This window comes from Callorhinchus milii, unplaced genomic scaffold (assembly GCF_018977255.1).
Source record: "Callorhinchus milii isolate IMCB2004 unplaced genomic scaffold, IMCB_Cmil_1.0 Scaffold32, whole genome shotgun sequence".
In the NCBI taxonomy this organism is placed as follows: domain Eukaryota; kingdom Metazoa; phylum Chordata; class Chondrichthyes; order Chimaeriformes; family Callorhinchidae; genus Callorhinchus; species Callorhinchus milii.
The window spans coordinates 3,638,285-3,658,897 of record NW_024704773.1 but is presented as its reverse complement, the minus strand read 5'-3'; the positions used below and the strand labels follow the sequence as shown (position 1 = coordinate 3,658,897).

Sequence of the window (20,613 nt, the reverse complement as noted above, 5' to 3'; positions counted from 1 at the left end):
ATGTAAATAACTTGTCAAAAAACATAATCATTTCCCGCAAAATGCATCCCGAGAGTTCCAGAGTGGAGCGAGCATACTGCATACCACTAAATCATTTCTTTAAAAAAAACTGCATTGCTGACGCAGGAATTTTACTGCTTGCATCTTGGCCTGTCGGGTACCGTGCAAATGTAGCAAGGTTTTGTGTGAAGAATGAGGACTAAATATGGTGAATGACCAAAGACTTGTCACATTCAGCATTTCTTTTCTCATTCTAATTTGGTCCCTCCAGAGTCTATGTGTATGCCTGGTGCTATCTTTGTGTAAGCCTGCAGCTGTTGGAATGTGGTCCTCTAATCCCAGTCAATACAGGGAACCATCACCCTCCATTTCAATTCTGTTTCATACTCAGGTGCACTGTGCTCATTTCATTGTTCTGACCAGTAATAAAACAAATTAATGGTCCAGGGTTTATTTTTCACACTTCGTGAGCCAAAACAATTCAGAATTTATTTTTTGTTGTGAGATTAAAAAAGAGTTTGCTAACATTTGGCATAGAAATAAACTCCTCCTGGTTTGCTGTCTTTTTTCAGTATTCTACCTGCTGTATAATACTAACATTTGAAAATTATGATCTTGCTGTTTAAGTTTTCAATTGTGTGATGCTTTCCTTTTGACATTTTATGTACCAATTGGAAAGTTATTTTATGTAAATAGTCTTGTTCAGCGAAATGCATCGCTAGAGTTCCACAGCAGAGTGTACTGCATACCACCAAATAATGATTAGGTATTCCATAGCTTTAATGTTTATAGGTCATTGACTCAGCAATAAATGTCACTTAAATCGCACGACTGATAATAGACCGACTGTTGAATAGCATAGAAACACAGTTCTGGTTTGTAATGCTATGTGTTAGTGCAAATCATATTGCCATTTGAATCCATGTATTTTGTATTCTTGTTCTAGGAATATGAGAGACCCTTGTATTCTTGGAAAAAAGTACAGAATACATGAATTCAAAAGGCAGTAGGATTTGCACTAACACAAAGCAATATATACAATTGCTTTAAGCTTGGCCTATCTTTAGAGATCAAACCAGAACTGTGTTCTGGCTTGATCTCTGAATCGAGCCACGTTCAGTATCATACAACCAATGCTTCACAGTTATTTATACATTGTATGTAGTGTAATTGTGCTATGTTTTGTGGGCTCATTAATTGGAAGATGCATTCGTTTGACAATGGTGGTTGAAAATTGTGTTGTATTTTGTGTGGCCATTTAACTTTTTGTTATCCTTGAGAGGCTTTGAAACTTGTTTTGCTGCTTTTTGTCTGAACTGGAGGGTAGACTTGCTTTTTAATGATTTGAATACAACAATACAACCTAAACCAATATTGCTTCTAGTCTGTTTGCACTGGAATTATTTACGTAGATTATTTGGTGAAAGGAAGGAAGCCATGAGAGGTCATGAATGGAGATGGATTAAACTGGGAGACATATTGAGTGGTTTAAAATGGGTGAATTATTGGGTTATTGAAAATCAGATCACTGAAGTTCTGTTCCATTATCTCTGGCTACATCTTGAATAATGTATATAGTTGTGGCACCCCAACATAAGAAACTGCTCACATCCTAGAAGCAATGCAGAGGATTACCAAGAAACTGATTTTCCCCTAACTTTTCGAGGGATGAACTGTGAGGAACATCTTAGTAAGCCAAGATTCTTTGGCCTTTAAGAAAGGAACCGTTTATAGAGGTTTATGAGATGCTTAATATGATGAGGAAAGTAAATCTGGAATAATAATTTCAGATAAGCCAGCATGACAAGAAGGCACAGGATCAGGGTTGAAGACTTAATTTTAGGTCAGGCATCAGGAAATATGTATTTACACTGAAGGCTATTGGGAAGAGTGCTGGAGGCCAGGACAATACTCACTTAAGGAATGGCTTGGTGCAGTCATGAAAAGATGGTATGTTTGTTATTCTCATCCTGAGAGCAAATAGGATAAAATACTTTTTTTTATTCAAACCTCTTTCCCCCAGCAGTTAGAATCATGGTCCTAAGATGTGGATGGCCTTTTTTGACATTGTAACAACTGATTTCTCAGACCCATGCAGGTATATTTGTTTATCTTAAAGGTATTATTGGCATGAGATGAAATCCCACTGAGAAGAAAATAACAACTCCGATTTCAATGTGGTTATTCATGTAGCTACTTAAAACAACAATACAGGATGTAGTGAGCCGTGTCATTGTAGAAGTGCTGGCAGATGCATGTGTAATCACATTAATGTTGCTCAATTGGAGAATGTCACATGTGATGGGTTGGTGATCATTTTACGTCCGTTCTTTTGACTTAAGTAATTGGGATAATGGGGAATTTAATATATGTGTTTTTTTATATATATATATATATATATGCTCATTTCTTGGGTGGCTTTTGACTTTCTCTGCTCCATGTCTTGGGTTGAGTTGAGCAGCTGACCTGGTGTTGTGCAATGTGGATTTTCGTACTCCCACAGTGGATCATTTTTCAAATTGCACTTTTGTTGTCCGGTTTCATGCATTATTTAAACGGCACCCACGTGTACGAGGAGCACAAAGAACTGACGATGTCTCTTCATTTACATGCCTGGGACTTTCCATTTGACAGCGGAGAGCATTGCATAGTAAAGAGAGAAAGTGGTTCCTTGTATTTTCTAAGCACTAGATTTTAGAGTTTCTGCTGTGTTTCGTGCTGAAGAGTGACCATGCCTCTTAACAAATTTTCCAGTGTGTTCAGTAGGTATAGTTAGAACTGATGGTGAAACAAATAGCTCGATCACCTGTTCATTTAGAGGCCAATTGTATCTTTGCCAATGCATTAATAATTAGTTTAATTTGTACAGTGGCACTTTAAACCTTTAAAATTATTGGTTAGATTATGAAAGCCAACTAGATTTTTTTTACAGCAAAGAAGGAGGTCATTAGGCCCACTAGCTGTAATTTATAATATTTGTACTTTTTCCTCCCTTTAATCCTTTTGGCCTAGAAAGTACTACAATCTGTATACTGTAATTGAGACTTAGAAGATTGCAGAATAATTATGCTTTGCATTTTGATTAACATCAGAAAGCTGTTGGATGTTGCTCTTGTTTGTGACCACTGCAGCTTTACGAATGGAGTTCCAGAATGTAGACCCAGCAGTAAAGAGCCTTTATCTTGATCAAATCTATTAAGACTCGCCAGATATGAATCTTTGTTCAAGCGGTCAAAGTTAATAAGGTGTCCAAATCTTTGCCACTGAAAAGATGCGAAAACGTGCAATCCTGGTATGGAGGTTATGGTATGGTATTTTCATCTAGGATGGATACGTTCTATTAAAGTACCTAGAGTAAACTTGTGCAGAGTTAAGGTATCTGACTTGGATGAACCCTGGAATATTATACCTGAAGAACTGTAATACTATAGTATACACAAAGCAGATTTATAGTTTGGCTGCAAAAGAAGGAGAATGTAGTGCAGGAGGTTAGTCACAATTGACAAAGATGACCTTGTTGCATATTCAAGATAAATTCGTTGACACCAATCATTATAGCAGCTTTAATTCATCTGTTTTCACCTTGGCTGGTTTCCTTTGGTTGACTCTGTGGAGTGACCACAGGGTGTCGGAGATGAACCTTGCTTCCTGCATTTGGACCATAACCTCATCATTTTATATGGGAGCTTAATAGTCACTAAATTTAGTTTTAACTTTGAACTCTTTAGGAACGTTTAGTTCACTTTAAACGGAAATTGAATTATGTGAGACGTTTGCTAAAATGACACTTGGAACAAAAGACTGTTTGATTACAGGAATTTTAGATGGTGCTGCATTGTAGCTTGCATAGTTTTGCCTTCATACAACTTAGTGAGTTCACTCAGAGCTACTTATCTAGTTGGAGGATCAAAGAGAAATCTACAACTGCTTCATAGAATGCTTCTTCAGAGCAATAAATGGCTTGATGTGGATCCAAGGTACAGAAGTACAGAGGCAAATCAGAATTGCGGTGCTTTGGAGTTGGTTGACCAAACCGGGTTTGCGAATTAATGAGTGCTTAAGAGAAGAATGTTTGCTGTACTACAGTGTATTATGTCAGAAGTGTTTTGATACTTTGGATGGAAAATATTAATAATAATAATAATCCTTGCATTTGATATAGCGCTTTTCACGTCTTTGAGACGTCTCAAAGCGCTTCACAGAATATACTGCAAAGTGAATTGACTGTTTATTTACTTATTTAGACAGTTGACCCAATAACTTAGATTATATGTTTAGATACAATACAAAATGACAATTGTATAGTGCCTTTCACATCAGGAGGTCATCCCAAGGCGCTGAACAGTCAGGGATTAGGACCCGAGCGAGAGGGGTGTTGGGATCAGGGAAGGGTGGAGGGCGGAGAGGGTAGGAGGGTGGCTGAAGGCATGGTCGAGGAGGAGGGTTTTTGAGGCCTGTCTTGAAGGAGGCAAGGGAAGGAACGAGATGAAGGGAATGTGGGATGGAGTTTCAGAAGGTGGGGGCAGAGAGGCTGAAGGCCTGAACGCCGATGGTGGGGCGGGCCGGGTGGGGGACATTGAGCAGGCTGGAGCCTGCTGAGCGGAGGGAGCAGACAGGTTGATAAGGAATTAGCAAATCGGAGAGGTAGGAGGGGTCAAGGCCATGGTGGGCCTTGAGGGTAAGGGTGAGGATTTTGAACTCGATCTTCTGAGAGATGGGCAGCCAGTGGAGCCGGGCGAGGGTGGGTGTGACGGGATCACGGAGCCTGAGGCAGGAGAGGACACGAGCTGCAGAGTTCTTTAGATAATCTGCAGCTTGTGGAGGGAAGAGTTGGGAAGGCCGATAAGGCATAGTGGAGCCTAGTTGTAATGAAGGCAAGTATGAGGATTTTGGCGACCAGAGGGGTGAGTCAGTGGCGGAGTTGGGCACAGGTGTGGGGGAGAAAGGAAAGTTGAGGGTCGAACAAGACGCCTAGGTTCCTGACTGGAGAAGTGACTAGGTACAGTCATGCAGATTTCCTTATAATGGATGAAAGAGACTAATCCTTAAAGATTGAAATAAATCGATTTCATGCAAGTTCTGTATGAATAGTTACAACATCTCCTGATCAACATTCGTTGTGCTAATTTCTTCTCCCTGCCCCTATTAAATTTAAAAACTTGGCCGTACAGGATGTTTGGGGATGTGTAATGTTTTTAGGCTATAAACCATTGAGTTGCCTTTGCCCATGGCCATTCAGTAGCTGTCAAACAACATGAACCCTCAATCTTCTGTAACCAGACTGTCCTCAACTGACTGGGGTTAATGTGAAATGAGACGTTGAGGTTAATGAGGTTTTGTATTGGCCGCTAACTCATGGGCAGAGGAAGCAAACTATTTGTTTCTAAATTTTAAGGAGATGCAGAGGGGTTTGCACAAAAATATTCAAAAGTTTTTTTTTAAAAAAAGAGACTGTTCGTTTACCAAACTTTGTGCCCATAGTTGCTATGTTTTGTATTCCATTTCATGTGTTTGCAAAGCAATAACGGTTTACCTAGGACTTTCATAGGAAAAACATTCTCTGTAGCACCCTGAGCTGAATCTTTATTGTGTACAGTTGCATATTTTTGCATGTCTGTGGCCACAATGTTAAAGACCAAAAAGTTGCAAATGCTCCCATCCATGATTTGTGTAGATTTATTGCGGAAGAAATGGTGGATGTAGTTACCTTGTAGAAGGAGGTATACCAAACCCCCTTTGTTTGCACACTGTTAATTTTTTCCCAGTGGTGTGTAAGTGATGCCTACATTGCATTTGCCCGGGTCTTATCTGTGTTCACTTGGGTGTGTAAACTGATGATTAAATCTGGCAATAGAGAGGCAGCAGAGCTTGACTTTCTTTCTCTCTCCCTCTCTCTCTTTCTCTGTATAAATACATACAATTAATTAAAATAACATAAACAGTCCAATTTAGATGCATGACCATTGGAGCATATTAATCCCGTTTACAATGCTTGGCAATCTGAATGCATGGACGGCTTCCTTCCTTATCACTCTTCAAGAAGAGAAGTTTTTTTTACAAAAATATTCTTTGTAGTATCTCCTTGGAGAGAGGGTTTGTGCCTTCATTTTAAAAGTCTGGCCATTTATGGGACATTGTTGGGTGCAAATTGGCTGCCTTGTTTAACCAAATTCATACCATTACAGTAAATCCTGTGAAGTGCTTTGAGATGTCTCAACAATTTGATATAGTTATGTATCAAAAGCAAGGATGACTATTACAAAATCATATCTGCCTAGATTCCTGTGCCCCTAATTTGTATGGTGAGTTACAGATTTCCAGTTTGGGCATGCAATTTTCCCCTCTCTGTGGAAACTGGAGCTTCTTGTCTGCCAATGAGATTAAAATATCTAATCCATGTTCTTGTGGCTTCCATGCAATTATAACTGGTTCCCAGAAATGTTTGAGAAACATGGGATGACTTGTCCCATCCCTGGAACTCAAGTTATTGTGGTAACTGTGACGTGGATGAGTAAACACAAACTTACCATACAATGAAAGGCTCTAGTTATGAAAGACTGGAAAAGTTGGGTCTGCTTTCTTTGGTGCTGACAACATTGAGAGGGGATCTGATAGAGGTGTACAAAATTATGACGAGCTTTGACAAGAGTAAATGGGGAGAAGCTATTTCCACTGGTAAGGGAGTGAATAAGTAGAGAACATAGATGTAAAATAGTTGCAAGAAGAGCAAAAGGAGATTTAAGGTTATTTTTCATACAGAAATGGTGGGACTGTAAGGTCTTCCCAAGCAAGTTGGTAGTAGCAGCGTCCATTGTGGGTTTTAAGAGGGACATAGCAGATATATAAAAGATAAAGACTGAAGGGATAAGGAAGTAGGGTGAGGCAATAGGATTGAATGGACAGCTTGCTTTGAGAGCAAGTATCTCTGAGCAGACTCAATGAGTTGAATGGTGGTCTCCTATTGCTGTAAATGTCTAGAATTCTATGAACTTTTGACCATCTCTTACTCATCCTAATGAGTGTTGGTCGTTTTTAAGCCCAAAATGTCACATTGATGCATCTTTTGTAGGAGTTTTTTTTTTCTCCACATTCTTCATTTTGTTGCGTGGAGCTTATTGTTGGAGGTGATGGACATTTGGATGAGACATTAAACTCGATTTGCTTAACACGTAACTAGTCATATTCTAGAAATCCTTATAATTACAATGTAAAATGAATCAGATAGCTCCTCCTATAAGATGACGTCTTGCATTCCCCGAGGCCCTGACCTGTCACTGGTGCGGGTGCTTAGTTGAGGGTGGGTGTACATGCTCAGATTTATCGCAGAGGTCTCTGGTCTATTGGAAGCCAGTGCTGTTCCTGCCCTGTGACAGGATGGGACGTGAGGCCACAGTGCAGCCCACCAATAGATTAGAGGCCTCTGCAATGCATCTGAGTATGTGCGCGGGAGCACAGGTCACAGGCCGCCAATTGACTAACAACCGGGTTCCCACTCACTGCTAGGTAAACAGAGGAGTAAAGAAACTTGCCCAACATTTCGCCCTGCTGGGACTCGAACCCAGGTCTCTCGCTTGTGAGGCGAGTGCTCTAACCATTGAGCTACAGGACTTCTTTATCAAAAGAATTATTATTATGCTGTTGAAAGAGTGGAATTATTTTTTCTTTGTTTATCAGGAACCGTTTGAAGATGGCTACGTAAATGGGGAAGATGGCAGTCCAACTGAAGAGGCTGTGTCAAAACATGTTGCTGATGGCAAAGGAGCTGTAAAGTTTGGCTGGGTGAAAGGTGTCCTGGTAAGTAGCAGTAACCAGTGTCTGCCTTCACTAAATAAAAACAGATTAATAAATCATTGCTCACAACACTTCTGTACATACCTGTTAAGCTAGCTGTTCTGGAACAACATATAATTAGTACTTTTGAACAGCTTTAACTATTTTTTGAATAATTTGTAAATTTGGGACCAAACAAATGCTCTATTTAAACTGCTCAGTTCTTAAAAGAACAATTTTTATAATGACAATACAAATGGGGCTTCAGAAGCATTGTTTGAGTTCTTAGCCTCATTGTGAAAGAGGGTATTTCTGGAGTGGAATTGATGCCATTGGCTGCAATATAACTTTAGTTTTATTGTAGTTGATCACTTCAAGTTTATTTGATAGTGGTTTTGGCCCTGGGTTAGTAGAGGTTCTAGTTGTGCAGGTCCATAGGAACAGGAGGAGGCTGTTCAGTCCTTTGAGCTTGTTCCGCCATTTAATTAGATCATGGCTGATCTGTACCTTAACTAATCCTTTCAATTCCAATTTCCTGCTTTCTCCCTATGTCCCTTGACACCCTGACCTATCAAAAGTGCAGAGCTCTCCTCAGCGGGAGTGATGTGGTACAGATAAGCTAGGTTTCAGCTCTCAATCAGTCTGCTGCCGGGAGCGTGTCTAATCAGCCCCAGAGTGTAAAAGGGAACTCAGTTTGCTGCACGGCTTATGTACAGCAATATTTCTACAAGCCTCCGCCCTATGAGAATGAAGATCACTGTGAATTTGATGTGTGCTGTGGTTGGCTGCATGGGTAAAGACAGCACACGGTTGAGTGGTGAAGGTTGTTCTTGAAGGTATTCCATTCTGGTGAGGGATGGGTCATCTAACCTTTTTTGCACTTTTACACTGGTAGCTCATATCACCCAGTTGTGACACAGACTACATTGTGGAATGACAGTGAAAGGAAAATGGCAGCACACTTCTCTTATGAAGTGAAGACAGTCATAACCTTACATTCAGTGAAGATGCAATAGGTTCCCTGAGTACAATAACAACAACAACAAAATTACATTTATAGAGCGCCTTTCACAACAGGAGAACGTCTCAAAGCGCCGAACAGTCAGATATCGGGGCTCGAGCATGGGGGAGGGGTGGTGTAGGGGTGAGGGAAGGCAGAGAGGTGGGAAGGAGACCAAAGGCACAGTCGAAGAGAAGGGTCTTGAGACCGGCCTTGAAGGAGGCAAGGGAGGAAGCGAGGCGAAGGGATCGTGAGATGGAGTTTCAGAGTGTGGGGACAGAGAGACTGAAAGCCCGGCCACCGATCGTAGGGTGGGTCGGGCAGGAGACATGGAGCAGGCTGGAGCCCGCTGAACGGAGGGAGCGGGCAGGTTGGTAGGGAGTCAGCAGGTCGGAGGAAGGAGGGGGCATTTGTATAGAGCCTTCCATGTGGGGAGGATGTCTCAAGGTGCTGGACAGTCAGGGATTTGCACCTGAGCAGGGGGGTTTGGGGTAAGGGAAGGTGGAGCTCAGGGAGAGCAGGAGTGGGGCCATGGTGTGGTCGTAGAGGAGAGAGGAGGCTCTTGAGAATGTGAGGAAGCTGATACAAGCTGTTGGGGATGCAAGGGTTTTGAGATGATTCTCTTAAGGAGCCTTTTGGGACTGATAGATTAGTTCAAGGGTTGAAATTATGATTTTTGCTGGTTGTTAATGATGGCAAGTTGCAAATAGTGAAGTATTTCATGGAAGATCGCCTGTATAAAAATCATCAAACAAATAACAGACAACATGAATTCGGAAGGGTTAGATCTTGTCCGACCAGCCTTGATGTTTTTCAATAGTCCAAATTGACTGTGGAAAGCTACATGACACACTATGCCTAAACATCCAATAAGCATTTGACAAAATACCACATGAAAAATTCCATCACAAACTGATGTCACTGGGTATCAAGGGCAAAATATGTTTTCAAAATTGTCTGAAGGGAAGGAAGTAGAGGGTAATTTCAGGGGAGCAAGGTCAAAATGTTTAACAGGATGCCTCAATGCGTTCTTTTTCTCTTATGGAATAGGTTACCAGGAAGAGTGATTGACGTTAAGAGCATTGCATGCATTTAAGAAATGCCTAGATGCTGTTATGGAAATGTGGTCAGGCTAGTATTTTAGAAGGATGGGATCCAATACAGTGAGTAGGTTCAAGTCCTGGAGGTAATGTGAAAAATTAGTTCCATGACTTTGAGATGAGCATGTTCACAAAATAGGTCATTGATTGCTTTGTGGTTAAAATTCCTCTTTTCACTGCTTTTATATTCCTGTATCAGCTAGAGCTATTGCAGTAATCAAGAGGAGAAAGTATTCCAATCGAGTTTTTATGCACTCTGGTAAATTTTACGTCTTGCATCCCATGATACTCATAGGATTTGTCAAAAAAGCAAGCAATTTATACAAGGAGGTGAAGACTTTTAAGAACTGTTTGATTTAACTGTATTTGTTAATGATTGAGAGAGTTTATTGAAACATGTGTTTGTCCTAAAGATCGTTCCAAGTGAAATAGCCACGGTTCAGCAAAGAGATTTGCTTTCTTTAAGTAAAAGGATGAAATGCAAAGTTCATAAGGAAACACAAGCATAATGTTGGGTGAAAGTAATGTAGTCAAGTTTAGTTAAAAGTGTACAGGTGCACTGGTACTAAATTAATTTTGCATTACAACAGCAACAAGATTACATTTGTATAGTGCCTTTCACGTCGGGAGGACATTCCAATTATTAGATTAAAACACCTTGATTAAGTACTTGGGATGATCAATATTCAGAAGTTCCCAGTCTCCCTACATTGAGGGAGACTCATTGAGAATGATTTCATGTATCGTTTGCCTTTTACTGTCTAAAGGACTTGTCTAAATATTAGGCAAAAAGAATAAATGCTTACCAAGATAATGTAAGAAGACTCATTGTGAAATAAACAAATCCCTTATTTAACTTGGTAGATACGCTGATTATGCTTTTCTTCAATTCAATCTAATATTCTTCTGAGCCAAAGTTGATCAGAACAAAACACAGGATGCACAGACATTTTCAGGACGTTTGCTTTAAATACAGTCGGGAACACCCCTGTGTTCACTGCATATGTGTGCATGCACCGTGTACAGCCTGCTTGGGTGCTCTTGCCGATCATGTAGGCACACGTTTACTAACAATACACCCGAAGACATGACAACACAAAATGTGCAAGATTACAATCAATACACGAACAGTCCAGCCCCCGTTGTGGCAGGAGTGCTCCCTGCACATCCATTGAACTGGGGCAGTTGGTGGTCATCAGGGATATTTATTGTTTGCTTCTCAATTGTTTTCTCCTTGTTTTGTTTTGTGTTCCCACCTCCTAGGTACGATGCATGCTCAATATCTGGGGTGTGATGCTCTTCATCCGCTTGTCATGGATTGTTGGCCAAGCTGGGATCGGTATGTGGAATATCTTTGCACTTCCTTCTGATAGTAACTAGCACTCCAACGTGACTTCTATACAGAATCCTAATTCACTTGTTAAATGGCTCAACTGTTTGCAGTAACTAGTTGAATGTGGCATATGGTTGTTTTTTTTTGTCTCCTGATCTTCATTAGATGAAAGGTGACAGAATGGAGCACATTTTGCACATCACTGCGATTTTTGTAACTTATTCACGACACTGTAGGAAGATACCTATACTGTATAGTGCAGGAAGGACTGTGTGGTCTGAAATAATTCTGATGTTAGCATCAACATCATAGTCTTACATTTAAGACGCTCACAAATTTTGGAAAGTTTATAATTTTTTTATTGAAAACCATTTGTCTGAAATAATAATAATACTAATCCTTGCATTTGATATAGCACTCTTCACGTCGGGAGGACGTCCCAAAGCGCTTCACAGATCATACTGTAAAGTGAATTGACTGTATATTTGTGGGCGAACGCGGCAGCCAATTGCGCACAGCAGTGTCCCACAAACAGTCATGGATTGAAAATGACCAATTTATTATTGTTTTGGGTTTTTTGGAGGGATTATTATTAGGCGTGTGGAGTAAGGAAACTTGCCCAAGGTTTCGCCCTCTGCCTGGAATTGAACTCAGGTCTCTCACTTGCAAAGCGAGTGCTCTAACCACTGAGCTACAGGATGTGGGAAACTGGCATCTACGTTGGGACTGAAGTTGAGAATTTTCCAAACCTATCTTAAATTTTAAGACTATTGCCTTAAGGATAAGCTCATGCACTTTGGTATTCCAGTAATCTTATAAAATACCTTATTGAGGTATGTGCAAGGCATATAACATTCTACAAATTGTGACCATTGGCTACTTTCCATGTTTGTTTTCAGATTATAATGATTTGAGCACTGCACTGGCACTCTCTGACAATAGCACTGAGTTTAGTGCTGCCTGCAAATAACATTTTTTGGAAGGCTATGTATGTTGTCTCGTAACTTGTAATTCTGTTAGAAGTCCATCTCAATGCTGAGAATAATAACCTGAAAATTGTCAAAGCCAAAGTAGCCTGATACATGACATGGTAATTTCTGATTAAGAGAGAAACCAAAATCTTCAACCCTCTTTGTGAAATGCAGTTCACACATAGCAGAGGTCTGGCATTTGGTCGCCAATGGATTTCACACACAAGTTTCTATCCAGGTTCAACTATGGGTTCACTCACAAAGTTGCCGTTAATTCATCACTGAATTGACTAGCTCATTCAGAGCGGCCACATGATTGGTGGTGTGAAATTTGGAACATGTCACGGTGGTGCAATAGGGTCTACCTTTCCTAAAGTTGGGAGCACAGTAATTTTAAGCTTTAATGTAACCATTTGACGTGACCTGGAAGTGGCACCTGTTGTGTTTGGTTTCTAAAATAGGAAAAAAATCCTTTCCCTCCCCCGATGAGCATGAAATTCAAACATTTGTCTAAGTGAGTCATTCCCTTGCATCCAGCAGTTCTTAACGCATTCCCAAACTCCTTTGGTTTAATATTCCCTGGAGCATTTTATGTTGTGGCTCTACAAACCTCTTTCCCCTGAATAAAACTGTCATCAAGCACAATAGAAAAGGTAGTGTATACACTCTCAAAGCAATGCTCTAGTTTGTTAGATCTTTAATTTGTCAGGAGAAAATGTTTGTCCCATTGCGGAAGAAGAAAGGAAATTCAGGTTCCATTTAGCAACGAAAAAATTGACAGCATTTGGTTAGCTTTCAGTATTTTATTTCTCTTTCTCTCTTCCCATGCTCATGCACTCGCACGCATGCACACACACGTACGTGTGCACAAAACATTAAACTTGGAAAATGTTGGACAAGGTATTCCAATACAATATTGTTGTACAGTACATTGGAATTCTATGTTTGATTCAAGTATTCTTTATATCTGGAATCTGTAGGGTTGGAAAACTTCATTAAGCTATTACGTTCAGTCTCTTACCCAGGTTAATACTGCCTCCTGGTGCCAGTGATCTGGGTGATTCTGCTTTCCAGTTAAAGAGACTTTGCTTTGTGTTAAGCCTGAGGTGCTTTTGAAATGTGCTATTTGAGAAATGGGAAGTGCCCCTGCTTGCTAATGACTGTAAAAGAAGAGGTTGGGAGGTTCCACACTGTGTATTCTAATGTCCTAGGTTTATCTAGTGACGGTTGTTCTGAATTACTTGTGCACCATTCTGAACCAAATAAATAGTCTTTAATGTTTAGGCCTGTGATTGTCTCCATGTTTCACAGTTAATTTATTGTCAAGGGTACTGGCATTTCCTTTGTAAGCATATGTGACCTGTGCCGCATGCACCAAGACAGCAGGACAAGAGGACACTGGTTTAGAGATGCAAAGGGGAATTTCAAGACAAACACCAGGAAGTATTTATTTACCCAGCGAGTAATTATTGGCTGGAATAAGTTACCTGAAAGGGAAGTGGAGGCCAGGACCTTTTTTTATTAAAAAAAACTCGAAGAAGTAATGGGAGGGTGGATACTCTGGAAGATGAGATCAAATGGGCTGAAGGGTCTTCTTCATCTGAACCGATCTTGTGACAGTGGGGATAATATGACTGCATATTTAGGTGTTCCTGTTTATGGGATTGTACATGTGTTGAAGCTGTAGGGTGTATTTTCAGGATTTCTCCACGTGCTGTAGTTCCTGATCATATTTGGATATTGGTGGTGAGGAGAGGCGGGCAGAAATAAATGGAGGAAGGAAGATGAGGGTCGTAACAGTGAGGCAAAACAGTTCCACAGAGAAAGAAATGATGATATCTGTGAGAAAAAGGATGCAACTGATGGCCCAAAACATGAATAGAAAGGGAAATAAACTGAATAAGCAGCTTAGGCAGAGATCTAGAAGCAGGCCATCTACTTGTCCTCTCAGGTAGTAAAGAAGCATTGGACAAGGCTTGACTTTTTATGAAACGACAGAGAAAATATGAAGTAGTATTGATGCTTGAAGTGAACAGTATAAATGTGAAACAAATCACTTTTAAAGGACATATTTATGAACCTTCATTCCTCTGTGGAGAATTAAGATTGAAGCTTTTTTTTTGCCTTTTTTTTGGAGATACTCCAACAATGGTTTCATTCTGTCCATTGTATCATCATGTTAAAGTCCTTGTCTCAAACTTACAGTTAGATGTTATAAGTGAGTTTTGGCAGCCTCACTCAAGCCCTTTGTGGACACTGGCTCATGGCACCAAATTATTACACGCTTCCGTCCAACAGTGTTTATTTAGAGCAGACTTCAGTTAAAGCTTTGATGTTTGTAATTTGAGTGAAACACATCAACAACAATTTGCAAGAATTGCTTGATTTCATTTATAAAGTTGTAAATATCTATAAAGCTGTATCCAAATTGATTGTGTAAAAATGAGGGATGGCAGGAATGTTGGTGATTTGTTTGATGAAATGTTGGCGATTTTTTTTCTTCTTGCAGTCTTGAATTACTTTATCAGTAATTTCACCACCAGCATTGACTATTAAAGCATGATCTTTGTAATTGGTTGTCCTGATGTTACTTTCAATTTCAGCCTAATTCTAAAAACTGTCAGTCCGAGGCCTGACATTTTTATAGTCTTAAAACGTCTAATTTTTTTAATGATGGAAAATTCTTAATTTGGCCTCTCTTGTCCTAATGAGATACTATATTTAACAGAGTAGTTGTAATTTTGACTGAAAATGAAAGCTTACTTGCAATGCTGTTTAATACATTTTAATATGTAGTTGCTTGAATCATCAGGATTACAAAATTTTGGTCCTAGTTTAATGAAATCCTATTTTAATGCCTGTATTTGTTTTTGTTGGCCAACCAAAACGGTTGGCCACCATTGAATTAGAGGCATGAAAAGGTCTTCAGTACAATGGGAGTAAGAGGAGAGAGTACTCTATATAAATTCATACGGCTTTAGTTCTGATCTATGTTGAGTAAATATGTCAAAGCCCTGGGGAATTGACTGTTGTACAGGAAGGACTCGTACATTTAGATCAAAGACCATTCTTAGAAGGGTGTGGTTTTGTGGAGCCATTCAATGGTAACCTTGTCGGTTTTGTTCATTTTTTGTGCTATTTGTATTCAATTTTATCGTAATCTTTGTCCACATTTGCAGTGTTTTGCCTCCGGATTTCCATTAATTTTTCTTTGGTGTTTTAACCGTCTGTTTGGCAACCTCCATGTGATAGACAATGGATGTTTACAACTACTGATATTGCATTATTGTATTGCTCTTTACCAATGCAAACTATCTCCTGTCATTTCATTGCTCCATTTATGAGCTGGGGAAAACATGTACTTCTTTAAGAGAAGAGAGGAAATCTTCTAAAGCGTTTGAATTATTAAGTATCAATTGGGTATGTCCAGTTTCAGTTTATAGTTGTAAGGCAACTCACACATTTAGCCTATTCACACGTTTAGCCTAAATGTAAGGATGTTTACATAAGTTCTTAGACGTAACTATATTCTTTCATTTATCAGTGCACCTTTGATACACTGGAATTCAATGCGGAGAAATGTGAGGTCATCCACTATGGATCCAAAAAATAGTAAAACAATATTTTCTAACAGGGGAGAAACTAAGAACTAAAGAGGAGCAAAGGGATTTGGGTGTCCACATACACAAATCACTAAAACAAGCTCACAGGTGCAAAAAGTTATCAGAAAGGCTAATGGGATATTGGCCTTTATTTCAAGAGGGCTGGAATACAAAGAAGAGAAAACGATGCTTCAACTATCCAGAGCCTTGGTCAGATCTCATCTGGAGCACTGCGTTCAGTTTTGCCAGGAAGAATATATTGGCTGTGGAGGGGGTGCGGTGCAGATTCACCATAATGATACCAGGGCTTAAAGGGTTAAATTATGAGGCCAGGTTGCATAAACTTGGTCTCTATTCCCTTGAGTTTAGATGGTTGAGAGGTGATCTGATTGAGGTTTTTAAAATAATAAAGGGTTATTATTATTTATTATTATTATTTGATAGGGTAGCTACAAAGAAACTTATTTCCTCTGGTGGGGAATCCAGAACAAGGGGGCATAATCTTAAAATTAGAGCTAGGCCATTTAGGAGTAAAATCAGGAAACAGTTTTTTACCCAATGGGGAGTGAAAAGCTAAACTCTCTCCCACAAAAGGTTGTGGATGCTGGATCCATTCACATTTTCAAGACGAAGATAGATATTTGTTAGGTCAACAACAACAACTTGCACTTATATAGCGCCCTCCACGCAGGGTAGCATCTCAGCGCGCTTAACGGTGGCGGAGCCTGATTCCGAGCATTGAAGGATATGGTGCAAAAGCCTGTTCTAAGGGATTAAAGGATATGGTACAACGTCAGAGTATTAAGGGATACGGTGCAAGGTCAGGGTTAAAGGATATGATGCAAGGATAGTTATTAAGGGATATGGTGCAAAGTCAGGGTATTGAGGGATATGGTACAAGGTCAGAGTATTAAGGGATATGGTGCAAGGTCAGGGTTAAGGGATATGATGCAAGGTCAAAGTATTGAGGGATATGGTACAAGGTCAGAGTATTAAGGGATATGGTGCAAGGTCAGGGTTAAAGGATATGATGCAAGGATAGTTATTAAGGGATATGGTGCAAGGTCAGGGTATTAAGGGATATGGTACAAGGTCAGGGTATTAAGGGATACGGTGCAAGGTCAGGGTATTAAGGGATATGGTGCAAGGTCAGGGTTAAGGGATATGATGCAAGGTCAAGGTATTGAGGGATATGGTACAAGGTCAGAGTATTAAGGGATACGGTGCAAGGTCAGGGTATTAAGGGATATGATGCAAGGTCAGGGTATTAAGGGCTATGATGCAAGGTCAGGGTATTAAGGGATACGGTGCAAGGTCAGGGTATTAAGGGATATGGTGCAAGGTCAGGGTTAAGGGATATGATGCAAGGTCAAGGTATTGAGGGATATGGTACAAGGTCAGAGTATTAAGGGATACGGTGCAAGGTCAGGGTTAAGGGATATGATGCAAGGATAGTTATTAAGGGATATGGTGCAAGGTCAGGGTATTAAGGGATACGGTGCAAAGTCAGGGTTAAGGGATATGGTGCAAGGTCAGATATTAAGGGATATGATGCAAGGTCAGGGTATTAAGGGATATGATGCAAGGTCAGGGTTAAGGGATATGGTGCAAGGTCAGGTATTAAGGGCTATGATGCAAGGTCAGGGTTAAGGGATATGATGCAAGGTCAGGGATTAAGGGATATGATGCAAGGTCAGGGATTAAGGGTTATGGTGCCAGCTCAGGGCAATAAGAGATATAGTGCAAGGTCAGGGTATTAAGGGATATGGTGCAAGGTCAGAGTATTAAGGGATACGGTGCAAAGTCAGGGTGAAGGGATATGGTGCAAGGTCAGATATTAAGGGATATGATGCAAGGTCAGGGTATTAAGGGATATGATGCAAGGTCAGGGTTAAGGGATATGATGCAAGGTCAGGGATTAAGGGATATGGTGCAAGCTCAGGGCAATAAGAGATATAGTGCAAGGTCAGGGTATTATGGGATATGATGCAAGGTCAGGGTATTAAGGGATATGGTGTAAGGGCGGGTAACTGGATTTTGAGGTATAGATCAGCCATACTCTTATAAAACGGTGAACCAGGCTCGAGGGGCTGAATAGCTTACTCCTATTTCTGTGATATATTAATTAGCGAAGAGACATCTCAAAGTGATATGGTGCTATATCAAATGCGAGGATTAGTATTCTCTTGATTTTTTATTTATTTTATACTTAAAATGGCACCAAGCAGGTGTTTCTGATCTCTGACCACATGTGACCAATGGATGAGTTCTGAATGCACAGGGACATCTTCACCCATGCCTTTACCTTGGCCTACCTTTTGGCTGCTGAGGGCCGGATGCCCTATTTGAGAAACGTCTGCAGCCGCATAAGCAATATTATTGTGTTTCACTTCCAGAAATGTAGCATAACATTTACAGGTTATGGAGGGAGTGGGTGGGCCAGATTAAATGGAGGGAGGGGGACGCCAGTTGGACCACCCTGACCTAGAGGAACTAGTGTGGTGTAGCTGTGCTCTATTATTTGAGAATTTCTTACCTCGAAGACCAAATCATTTCACTTACTGATTTTTAGAGCAATTTGCTCGGTGCATGACCTAATATGCAGAATCGCATTGACACCGAGTATGATGCTACTAACTTCAGAGCTAATTTTGAAATACATTCATTATTTCAATATAGTCTGTTGTGAATGTTGCTCCAAGGACTTGTTCAGGATGATGTGGCACTGCATGTTCATCAATCTTTTTCCAGACTGTGCTGTGTGTGTGTGTTTTTAAATGATATTGTATTTCCAAACTTTAGTTAACATACAAAGACTGATAATGTGTTTTGTTTTCAGCTTCTCAATCAGTCAGCAGTTTAGATTCCATCGTCCACTGCTAACGCAATTTATTTTTCTATAAACAGGTCTTGCTATTCTCGTCATTAGCATGGCAACCGTAGTGACCACAATCACAGGACTCTCGACATCTGCTATAACCACCAATGGATTTGTGCGAGGAGGTAATGTCTTGCGTTTCCATTCTTGCAACATATTGACCTGCTTTGCGGATTTCACATAAAGATAATCTATCAACACCTGTGTGGCTGCATGTGATGTTTTAAGTTGCACTTTTAAAAGGAAACATTAAATGCAATAAGTGGAACAGGTTTCAGATTGTGCTGTAAACTTTTTTTCTTCTTCAAGGACTCATTTTATGTTACCGTAAATTTAATTAAGCGCTGTAATTCATCCAGTGCATTTTTTTTATAATGTCACAATGATCTTATTGATGTTCTCACTTAGTGGTTTATTGCTGTTTTAGAAATAATAACTTACAGCCCTACTGACATGAGCTAAAATCTACCTGGCTCCCGTGACAGTAATGCCTTGTCCCTGGGAGGTAAAGTTTGTCCTTGAAAGGTGAAGTTTTAATAAGGATTGTCACCGTTCTTTTTTTAAGAAAGACTTGATCTCAATATAGTCTATAACTAGCGTTGGATGGAATAGAATCGAAGACAGACATGGGTGCGCAGTATTCTAAATGTAAACCTACTAACCTTCCGTAAGGTTATGATTTTTAACCCTGTAAATTTTTCCCCCTGAATTTCAAGTAGGAATAAAGGGTACATTTTAATCCACGTTTAAATATCCAGACCAAAAGGTGCTGAAGGTGAAATGCTTGTTTCTGAAACAGGACCACTACAGTTGAAAGTATTGGATCAGTTGTTTTTAATCTATGTAACCTTTTTTTCATAGTGAAGGTGCCTTTCTTTCCCCCTTTTCTTTTCTTCCCCCCCCCCCCACCGGACATAGAGACTCATATTTAGGTACATTCAATTTTTTCATGGAAGTACTACTCTGTTCTCTGAAGCCACTGAATTTCATTGGGATCAGTTCCACAAGCACTAGAATGCACTGGGAGTATGAACTCAGGCATTACCAGATTGTTTCACCACAGGAGTACCCTGGCCACACATTATCCAAAAAGCCACACACATTCTCTAGCGGGGGATTACCCAATCACCACTAGGTCCTGCACTGACTTCTTTCTTTCCCTTCTCCCAGGTTTTGAAGACCAATTGCTTTAGATTCCCACCCCGCCACCTCAACTGAGATTAGGTCTTGTAATCCTAAATTCTAATGTTTATTGAAAGCTGCCAGAGATGACTGGTGCCAATGGGCAGGTTTGCTACTGAGCAATATAATTTGTAAGGGTCACATTTCACTCAACCAGTTCAAATACGAGGCACAATCCCCAGATGCTATCCACGGAAAGCCTTTGGTCATTTTTGGCATAACTGTGTATAATGTGAAAAACAAATGAAGATCCATGGTGTGGAAGAAACATAGCTTCCTGCCAGTAGTGTGCATTGTAAACTAAAGCCACCTGATATTTTTAATTTACTTAATTCTGGCTACTAACGTGTTGTCTGCTGCTAATACTGATCAGCAATCCCTGTAGGTGAATGCTAATCCACAGTAATTCACTTCCATTTATCTCCTGTTGCATTTTTAAGAGTTCAAATATATTGTGCATTTCTGGCATTGGTGACTTATATACTCTTGGCTTGTTTCCTGATGGGGCCATATCAGTCATTTGCAGGGCTAATGTACATAGCTTCTAATACATATAAAACGTATGCGTATAATACGTTTATAAAACGTGTTGCCTATCGGTACTTACCAAACACTGAATGGATTTTGTACAGAAAGCATATTTTGCACAGCTACATTTCAGAGAAACAGTAGTTTCTTAGTTTCTATGCTTTGAATGGTTTTAAGGTGATCCCATGCCTGCTTAGCCTGTTGTTCTCATCCTATATACTGCGTGTCATATTCAAGCAGCACATTTTC

General features: G+C 40.1%; 1 protein-coding gene and 1 non-coding gene across 5 annotated transcripts in view; one reads left to right on the top strand and one right to left on the bottom strand.

Annotated features, from left to right (window-relative positions):
• slc12a2 (solute carrier family 12 member 2) overlaps positions 1–20,613 on the top strand; it is a 127,623-nt gene that overhangs the window by 40,785 nt on the left and 66,225 nt on the right. For all 4 annotated transcript variants that reach the window (XM_042345189.1, XM_042345186.1, XM_042345188.1 and 1 more), the window contains exons 2-4: positions 7,675–7,794; positions 11,134–11,209; positions 18,684–18,779. In XM_042345189.1, the coding sequence (XP_042201123.1) occupies positions 7,675–7,794; positions 11,134–11,209; positions 18,684–18,779 (292 nt within the window). The remainder of the gene's footprint in view (positions 1–7,674; positions 7,795–11,133; positions 11,210–18,683; positions 18,780–20,613) is intronic.
• On the bottom strand, positions 7,538–7,609 carry trnav-cac. The gene has a single exon. It is a non-coding gene; the product is annotated as a tRNA-Val (tRNA).